General features: G+C 35.5%; 1 protein-coding gene across 1 annotated transcript in view; it reads right to left on the bottom strand.

The window, feature by feature from the left end:
• Nucleotides 1-9,457, bottom strand: part of Smp_170690 (putative proline oxidase) — a gene marked incomplete at both ends in the record, with an annotated part of 15,264 nt that extends 5,807 nt beyond the window's left edge. The window contains 9 exons of the mRNA XM_018797447.1: nucleotides 2,652-2,860; nucleotides 5,029-5,175; nucleotides 6,766-6,858; nucleotides 7,324-7,405; nucleotides 7,439-7,632; nucleotides 7,665-7,920; nucleotides 8,992-9,197; nucleotides 9,228-9,358; nucleotides 9,391-9,457. Of these exons, the coding sequence (XP_018652488.1) occupies nucleotides 2,652-2,860; nucleotides 5,029-5,175; nucleotides 6,766-6,858; nucleotides 7,324-7,405; nucleotides 7,439-7,632; nucleotides 7,665-7,920; nucleotides 8,992-9,197; nucleotides 9,228-9,358; nucleotides 9,391-9,457 (1,385 nt within the window). The remainder of the gene's footprint in view (nucleotides 1-2,651; nucleotides 2,861-5,028; nucleotides 5,176-6,765; nucleotides 6,859-7,323; nucleotides 7,406-7,438; nucleotides 7,633-7,664; nucleotides 7,921-8,991; nucleotides 9,198-9,227; nucleotides 9,359-9,390) is intronic.
• Between the last annotated feature and the right edge of the window lie 992 nt (nucleotides 9,458-10,449).

Raw genomic sequence — 10,449 nt, 5'->3', positions numbered from 1 at the left:
TGTTTCAGTATTTTCATAGTTGAAAGCGTGGGTCCAGTGCTTCCAGGTTTTCCATGGTGATCTAGCTTCAATTGACTCACGCTTTCAACTATGAAAATACTGAAATATCCATAAAACCCCTTCTGATTTAATAATTACTTGCTTTCATCAGTCACTTTTCTACACAGAGTACTAGAATGGGAAAAACATAAAACAGTAAAAATGTTATGGTGGGCAAAGTCACGAAATAATATACAGGATAAACTAAGATAATAGATACTACTAACTTTTTTAAAGCATGTCGAACGGTATCTTCATTATGACTAGCTATCATAACACTAACTTGACCACTTTTACGTTTTTTAATAGCTTTGAACACTTCCTCTAGACATAATTCATACATGGTTGTTGTAGCGTTGAAATCTGAACAGATTGGATCTTCGTATCCTAACTCTTTGGCACGTGCACGCTCCTATAACAAGAATTATGAAGAAGCTTCAAAGTTATTATGAAAAAGAAATACGTGTATAAACGACGTGATGTTAGTTAAAAACCCTTGCATGTCTGTGTCTACTGTAAGCATAACGAACCTGAAAGATAAATTATTCTAGGAAGATAGAAGTTGCAAAGTGTAGGGGAAAAATATCTCACAATGATGGGACAAAAGTGTTATGTCCTTAGCTTATACGATTATCGCGAATACGATTGCCAAATTTAGATACACGGATTTATACCACCAACAAATGATGCATACACCTAAACGAACAGCCTGGAGCCCCGACTGATCCTTTTCTTTGTCTAACAAGTCCAGAACACCAATCTCAGCCTCCGCGATATGAATCATATATTTCAAACATACTGGGTCTATATACAAACCAAACAGACCACATAAAACCATAAAATAGAAAATAACATTTGTACAAGACCAAGTCAAAAAGTGGCTGTCAATGAGGGAGACTGTAATTAATAAACTGGGCATAACTTAAGAATTGTAAGCAAAGATGGATAGTGACTACCAATGGAATCCAGGACGCGCGTTTCGTCCTATTTGGGACTCGTCATAACTTAAGAATGGTAAATCGTCTAATAATAGTCTACGGGTTAAAATAAAGCTTATAATGAGAGGAATATGAATATATATAATCCAGTTACTTAACGATTACACAGTAAGAATATATGTATAGTATTAGTCCATAAATAGATCCCAATAGTTAACATTCATTATTCTCGTTTTTTTTCTTGGTCGCAATTAAACTACATAATGATTTTGTTAGTTTGTATGATTTCGAACAATCAGAATGATTAGTTGAGACTTCTCTCACGTAGGGCAAATTAGTTAGGCTTGATAAGTTGAAATAAAAACCACGTTCATTGTATGATTGGTTAATTGTCTTCATTTACTAACGAGATTTTCTAGAGTTTTCTGCATTATAGCTTTGATAAATTGAATGAAGAATAATGACAAATGATCTAGGACTAAGCACTGGCTCACAACTCAAAAATATGATTATTAACTAAACTTTGAATAAAGCATTTTTAACAATATCAATGTAGATATTCTTTTACTTTTAAAAGTACTTCTTATTTTTTATATATAATTGAAATCATGAGTCAAGTGAAGCTAGACCACCAGGGAAAACCTGGAAGCACTGGACAGCCGTTTCGTTCTATTATGGGACTCCTCAGTAGTGCGCGTCCACGATCCCGCACTCGCGAGATTCGAACCCAGGACCTACCACTCTTGCGCCAGAGCACTTAACTGATAGACCACTGAGAGGGAATCCAACGGTGTTAATTGTGTGCATATATTCGATTAAACTATTCAAGGTTTTCATAGTTCCAATAGAAACCTAAATTCTAACCGGTTAAAATACAATTAATTACATCATTTTAGTAGTAGTAGCACCTACACATAAAGATTCAACCATTTCAAATAGTTATTAAATGAGACCCGGATATAGTGGGTTACGTGCACACTACTGATCAGTTTCATGCTAGAATGAGACACCTATCTGGTACTCCCTGGCTACCAACGGAACTCTAGCTGAAACCAGTCAGTTAAAAATACAACCCTTAAGTTATTAGAAGCGTTTAAATTTAATTTGGTTGACTATTCATTCAAGTATTTACATGGTGCTTTAACCATTAATGGCGCATGAATAGTTGGCTATAACAGAAGTAGTACACCCTACAGTTTTCTTGTTTTCTAATGGTGGTAAATTGGTTCTAATGATGGTGAAAGTTAAATAGAATATATATATAGAGAAAGAATTTAAAAGTACAACGTACACCATATAATACACAGTAACCTGTTTCACTAGGTCTATCACAAACTTTCCCAGTTTGCAATTAGAAGTCAAACAACAATAACATTAGTATTGAGTGGGTGATCAATATTTGTAAAATAGCCTTAAATGTAACTAAACATGTTATAAAAACAGTTTAGTTTTAATGTAATCAGATGTGGCAAATATCTGACATAGAAGTAACAATCACAGTCTCAATTACCAGGAGCGAATTAGTGTAATCAGTTTTGAGTTACAATGTGGGTTTGAAGGCTAATGATGCCAACCGGTTGCTTACAGTAAAGCAAATAAAAACGAGGTCCGAAACTGTGAACTGTTGATTAAATGTCAAACAACAGTAATAATAAACCAATATGTTAATTGCACCAGCTACTCATCTCCACCATGCAATGTATCTCAAATTCAGTATAAACACAACAGTGGTGACATGTAGAAAAAGTAAACATAAAAAATGGTTGGAAAAACTGATGCACATTTACCTGATCCATATATGCCCCTCTGACTAACTTTGCACCAAAGTAGAAGTTTTCTGTAGCAGCATGATTTAAGTCTTGGGTAAGTGATTCAAGTGCTTCCTATCAAGAATATAAAAAAAGAATGAAAACCTTAAACAGACAAACCCTTATTTTCATTCTTGTTTATTCATTTGACTGACAAGTGATTCATAATCATTCTGTCAAGCTGGGATATTTTGTAAATAGCTTTATCAAAACACATACAAATACTCATTCAGTTGACTAATAGTGCTTATCTATTGAAATATATACAACTGATAATCCTGAACAATGGATCAACAAGGAAGTGATTAATTCAGTCACCTTTATTTATCCCAGGATTTTATAAAACTTATTCAGCGATCACAACATTAGTAGTTGGTTGAGTAGTTAAAATAATCTGATATCTAATAAAAAGAAAGTTCATCAGTTCAAGCACTCAACATGGAAAATAGTTTTGAAAAAAGAAACACAATAATACAGCAGGGATTATAAATAACAAAAACGAGACAGATAAAATCCTCAGTTTCAAGAAATACGGCAACACTTACTGTATTCACATCAGTGCTAACAAACTACACTTTTGGCTACTTTGAAGATCTAGATTGACAGATGTATTAATAAATTCGTTTGATAACATTTAATTTTCAATGTTTTCAGAGCACAAAACTAGGTCTGTCATACACTCCATAGGTTTATAATATGCTAAGGTTAATCATAGTGTTGTATATTTTGCCTTGGTTTGGGGGTTAAATATTTGGTTCGTAAAATAGTTGAATAGAACACCCTAACACCAAATAAATTCCTTTGATTCGTGCTGAAACATAGGACTTACGGAGTCTGTGAAAATTATTATAGCTTTCTATATAAGCAGGTACATCACCCTTTAATGTAATACAACCCCCGAATGCCCTGGTACATCTGAGAGTGGAGAGAGTCCGCTCTCTCTCTCCAAATCCTCTCACATGACCACGTGTATATAGCCTCTGTTACAGAAGTCCTACTCACTGCATTCTCGTGCCACAGGTGTTGTTTACGAAATTGAGAGGACGAAAAGCGAATGTCCGGCACTTTAACCGGATTGGTGGACATGGCGAGTCCACCTAGGGGAGTTGGAAAACCTTGATCCCAAACCAATCGTGCACATGGGCTCCAGTATCCTGAGGGAACAAATGGCGTATGAATCAATCGTTGGTTACCGGCTACCATGGGACTACATCTCCTCACGATGCCACACTGTCTTGTGTATCAGACCTTTAGGTCAAAGGCTCCGGATGTAGCCTCCTCAGAAAAATACCTGTTTCAGTTTGGGCACCTGGGCAATATCACAGCCCTCACACAAATTAAATGAGATTTGTGCGGCGCATATGTATCTGGTGCCTCTTTGTACCAATGTTTATGTGTTTAAATAAATAAATAATACAACTCACGAATTTGAACTAACCATAAACAATGGCTTTCTGCTTAGCAAATATAAAAAATGTGTGAAACTAGACAACATTGATTCAGTACGATAAAAAAACCCAGAGTTTTGCTACCGTTATCACTTGAATAGAAACAAATTGCCCTTGTACTATGAATCAAAAGAATGAGAACTATGAAGTGGGGAACAGTTAGCTTATACTTTCGGTTTCATATTTCTTCTTTTAAATTATAACCATCAATTTTCGGATATCGCATTCGTGAAATCACTTCGGTAATCATGCAACTATTTCATATTTTTCCAGAAAATCTTATTTCGAGAGCAACGTAGTTAAAAATGAGAAATAATAAAATGGTATACCTTTTCCATATTCTAGAAATTATAACATGCCAGTTATCCTAAACAAAAAGATCCCCTTCATTGAATAAATGTTCGAAATAATAAGCCAATCGTCAGTAGACTTCATGATGCTGACTACACTAATTTCCATGATGAATGAGTAAAATTAGAAATATTGAGGTTTGATGGTGACTTTTTATAAGAAATCGACAATACAATAGGGAATTACATTTCGAATTTTATTGCATTTATCAAGGTAATGTATGTTCTTAACGAACAGTATACATCACATTTATCTCGAATGAAAGAATGAAGAGAACAGAAAAATTAAGTAACCAAGAGTATGACTGTGTTCACAATGTAAACATTGAAATGGTGAAAAACTATTATTTACCCTTAAGAGTATATATATTTAGTATTGAAAAAAAAATCAAAATAAAACACATGCATTACTCGAACCATGCCAAATAAAGTACATAAAACAAACCTTTAGATAACACTGGTAAGTGCCAAATATTACAGCTTTGTCTTTATTGAATAGACGCATCATTTCTATAATCAATCTTCTTATAGCAGGTTGAAAATAGGATTGTTCTGCATCCACCATAACTCGAACTCCAACAGATTTTGCATACTGAGAAAACAAAGTGTACATGAACCATTATATCTACCACTAATTACAACCTAAAAAAGCAATTAGTACTCAGTCACTCATGGACACGGAAAGTTCACCTAGGGGAGTTGGAAAACCCTCATTCCAAACCAATGGTGCACCTGGGCTCCAGTATGAATCAATCGTTGGTCACCGGCTACCATGGGAATGCATCGCCTCACGATGCTCCACTATCTTGTGGATCAGACCTTTAGGTCGAAGGCTCCGGGTGTGGCCCCCTAAGAAAACCACCTGCTTTAGTTTGGGCACTTGGACAGTATCACAGCCCTCACACAAATCTCATTTGATTTGTGGGACCCATATGTATCTGGTACCAGTTTGTATCAATGTTTATGTGTATAAATAAATAATAAATAAACAGTCATAGTAAGTCGTCTTAGTTGTGAAATAAACGCCAGTGAAAAATTTTCATCAATGTGGTTTTATAAATTATCATAAATGACTAATGCAAAACGAAATAGAAATAAATTTCATCAGAAAAGAAACGATCATGACTTCAAGTGAAACAATGAAAATTATAACAGTGGTAATAAGTTACTTGGAAAGATATTTTGTTTGCATGGAATACCTTGATAGACCTACGGCTACGAAAATAATCTTATTGAGGAATGCGAAGAAAACTAATTCGACCACCATTATTTCCAGTTAATCACAAGATGAACAGCAAAGCACCACTAATAGGACAAGTGTATATAAGATCACTCACACTGAATACAATGAGGTTAAAGAGAATTGGCTTGTCATTTATACAATGACTGCAAAAAAAGGTGGATAGCAAAATTGATGTAAAAGGCAAATACATTAAGAAATAGTTGGTGGCTGTTGAGGCTTTTAGGAGGAATAGCCAAAAAGCAACAACCAGTGACACGATAGTCAAAAATGATGGGTCGTCGACAAACTACAAGAGCAGGTACAGTCGTGTTAGTCGGAAATAATAAGATGCAGGGTATCTTGAACCCCCTTGACGAATCAGATGAGAATCGTTAAGGAAAGTGGGTCTCATCGTCCGAATTCGCCAGAACACGGCATCTCATACAGTCAGAGGAGATTGGTTACATTTCTAAATGTGTTTGAAAAGTTAGGTCTTTTCGGAGAATTATGACAATTTCTTGCAACCCATAGTATTTTATCGTGAAGGTTAGTAAACGATCTCTACGAAGTTTAAGTGTTCAACCAAAGTTGTTATGTATGGTGAAGCCATTAAGTGAACCTTATTACTAACATGATTGAAATTTCATGCAGCGAAAAATGTAAAATAAACTGTGAAACTGAGTCATTAGTAAAAGTCTAGCCCGGTATAATTCATCGTTATACTGATCAATATTACTACAGTTGATATTATTTGATCCTAAAACTATATATGAGTAAGGACAGTTGTGAATGGATAATTTGCTTTAAATTTATAAATAAGAAATCATGTCTTACTCACCTTTTCTCATTTAACATGTACTTGCCGAGATTAGACTTAAAGCTATCATTAGTAAGGGTTCTGTAAGAAATTGTACCATATTCTACATATTGACAAGAAAATTTTTAAAAGGCAATACTTACGCTTGCTAAAGTATCAACACGTTTTATCATATTTCGCATTTCCTCAATACCTTCAATTGTAAGTGTAGGTACAAGCTGTTCTACTTCACCAGTCTAAAATGAGGGTAAAACAATAACTTTTATAAAATAAATACATGAAAATTAGATTATTTGCAATGGTTGTATGATAAGTTTCAACTGATAAGTCAATCTATAATTATTTAAAACATCTAGACGAATTTTTTGTACTGTAACTAAAACTGAGGGCATTTTAAGCTGATAAAAGGGTATCGCTCTGTGATTTTGAAAATATACGCAGACTTTATCCTATCTACCTCGGCTTAATTGAGATCGGTTAGTCATAGACCATAAGACCTATAACCTTTGCGCTGACACACTTATTTACTAAACTGCAGGAACTACGACCTAATTAAAACTATGAAACAGTGAAAAATTCTAGGAAACCCCATAACAGCTTGCTAAAAAGACTGATTAATTTGCAGCTGAGGACAAAAACATCTATAAAGCTACTACTATAATTCTCTAGTCTCCATAAATGATATTAAAAAGTGATCTCACCTTTTTATTTTTTAGAATAAACAGACTTGCAAGGTCGTATTCAAAAGCCTTTAAGTGACTCCAATCAAGTAAATCTAAAACACTGAAGAAATTATTGACAAACTCAGAATCCTACCCGTCTCCAGAGACATCCAACAAAGTAAACCACTTAACATTTTCATCATATGCAATCTTTATGCCTAATCCTTCTAGTTTTTTACGAAAATTGTCTAGATCAAGAGATACTAGTCCACCTTTTTGTCCATTATCCGCTTTGGTAAGTAGGAAAAAGAGTCTTTTCATTTGCACTAAAAAGTCGGACATTTGTTGCTAAATCGTTAAATATGACAAGATACTCTTACCAAAAGTTGGGGTCTCCCAAGTGCTGTAAGTTTAATTGCAGTAAAACCACGATCTTCACCGTATTTTGAAGAAACATCAATACATTTCATAAATGTCTCCATATTACGGTCACACTGATATTCAGACTTATAAAAGTATGAGCGAGCCCCGACAACCTGCTTCGTACGGTCGGCAAACCGGATACTGATTTGATACTGTTTAGTTGCTGCCTCTGGTCGTTTTTCCGGGGTTTGTAACACTTCACTTAAGCTTTTTCTAAAATGAAAGGATCAACTTAACCAACTAGTGAGTATAATGATATTTACCAATAATAGTCTGTGGATATCTGTTCTGCTTACATAGTAATAAGTTAACTGATTGCAAATATCTGACGCAGAAATCATTCTGTGACCTATTAAAAGCGCTTGTTAGTTTTCATTACAAGATAGAAATTCGACTTGTTACTGAACGGAAACTGCAAAAATTAGTGAAAATCTAAATCCCAGTGACCGAGAACAATGTAAATCTATTTTATGTACATACAAATATTCATCTACCTGAAATAAGGATGAGCATACAGAAGACATTGAAAACCGATATCGACAGTGGTGTAAATAAATTCCCCAAATAAACAGTTCTGTAAGTCTCCCACATTGATGCTGACTTAAATGGTTTTACTGGGCACACCCCAGCTGGAGGCACTCGGTCACGCATCCGAACCACATAACAGGTGGGAACGCCATGTTTTGCATTCCTTACAACTACTAACCAGATCAGAAGCTACTCAACATACTGACAGTCTTTCAAATATAATTTTGAATTCATTCACTCCCGACGCCTAAACTGAATTGGTTGTTATCTTTCGGTCATGAAAGTGTAACGGGAAAAAGTGATGTCGAACCCTGAATATCTATGGCATCTTTAGTGGCTTTACCTTCAGTATATTGCTGAGGGAATCAAGTACTCTGCTAACAACCGTGCAAAAGCTTGTGACTGTTTGTAAGATCAGAGTGTTCCAGAGTCAAATTATTTGTAATATCAATCATACCTATATGCATTACGTAAACCCTTAAATAGACGACATAATGAACGTGAAGAATTCCATTGTAACAGAGAAAAATTAAATGCAACTGAATCTTGATTGGTCGAAACACTAAGCATTTACAAATATTTGAATACGGAAGCTTGATAACAAAGCTTCAGATTAGTTTTTATATAAAAATCCACTTTAGATCTGTGATTGTTCAGATCCTTTAGTAATTTCAAGGTGGCGGAAACAAAGGAACTTCTGAGACAGAATTCACGACACATATCATCATCGTTAGAAATATTATTTTCCTGACTAACTTCACTATCTGGACGGCCTCATCTTCTTGTATGTCTTTTTCAACACTATAGTCAAGTATTGATTTTACTCCATACTTCTTGAGACGCATAATTAATGGTTGAATGCTGGCTTCATTTTCACCTGCAACAAAGTGCCCATAGAATGTCATCTTCATTATTAACCGAAACAAGGACTTTCCAAAGATTTTTCTGGAAACATCCATAAGCTAAGCAATGTGGTGAGAATAGCAATATACCTTTTTGTTATGCTTAACAAGTGTTGGAAAGGAGCATATTTTGAAAACTAGTAACGCACGAATAACTTCTGAATTTGACTTGGCCGCATGAGCCAGTTTTGAATCTCTAAAGCTAAAATTTTGAGTATTACCTCCAAATAAATAATATAGGTGAATTAGTTACAAGAGTTAGTAGGTTCGTCAAGTGAAGTAACTGCAATATTCTGTTTGCCAGATAATGATGATAACATGAACTGACACTGGCTGATACATGACCGAGAAGCTAACGGAAGCTTTTGAAGGTTACTGAGAAGGGATCTCAACGGTGAAAGGGACATTAAACCACCACTCCCACGTAAACAAAACACTAGGACGAAAAGTGAGCTAGATCAGCCCTTTGAGCTTCCATGCATTATAACAAGGTTCATCTCAAAGGTCACTTCTAACCTCACAAATAATCAGTCTTCAGTCTTCAGTAATAAGGATAGTAGGTTGATGAACCTGTGTTAATCCTGACAGATTTCCTTCCAGTGAAGGTTCAGCTTCTTTTTGAAAATGTTCACTGATGGTGCTGATACCACTTGTTCTGGTAAAGCGTTCCAGTCAATGACCACTCGATGAGAAAAACGGGACCTTACCTTTAGTTTATTAGATCGCGGTTTCTAAACCTTCTTGCTATGACCTCGGAGATTATCAGTGCTGGAGGGAGCAAAAAGATAAGACATATTAACACCCAGATCATAATTAAAGATACGAAATGCCAGTATAAGGTCACCTCGCGTCCTACGATAAGATAAGGGGAAAAGATTTAGACGTTTTAAACGCTCATCGTAAGGGAGTTTAGAAAGACCCTTTACTAATTTTGTCCCTACACGCTGGACACGCTCAAACGATTTAGTATCCTTTATCAGACAAGTGCTAGCTGCTTGGATACAGTATTCTAAGTGTGGCCTTACATAGGTGGGATATAAAATTCGAAACATATCCTCGTCAAAGCATTTAAATGCTCTGCGAAGCGACCATAGCGCGCGAAAGCCTTTGGAAGCAACCGCATTGCAGTGCGTAGTAGTTTTTAAGTCGTGACTTATAATTACTCCTAAGTCTTTGTGCTCATGAACGCGTGGCAGAGATGTATCATTAATGGTATAATGGTAACTAATATCGTGCCCGATGTGCATGAACACGCTCTTCCTGGAATTAACTTCCAGGCCCCAATCATGAGCCCACCTAACTAATTCGTCTA

The sequence above is a fragment of the Schistosoma mansoni genome, chromosome 4, assembly GCF_000237925.1.
Source record: "Schistosoma mansoni strain Puerto Rico chromosome 4, complete genome".
In the NCBI taxonomy this organism is placed as follows: domain Eukaryota; kingdom Metazoa; phylum Platyhelminthes; class Trematoda; order Strigeidida; family Schistosomatidae; genus Schistosoma; species Schistosoma mansoni.
This window is presented reverse-complemented; position numbering and strand designations above follow the sequence as displayed.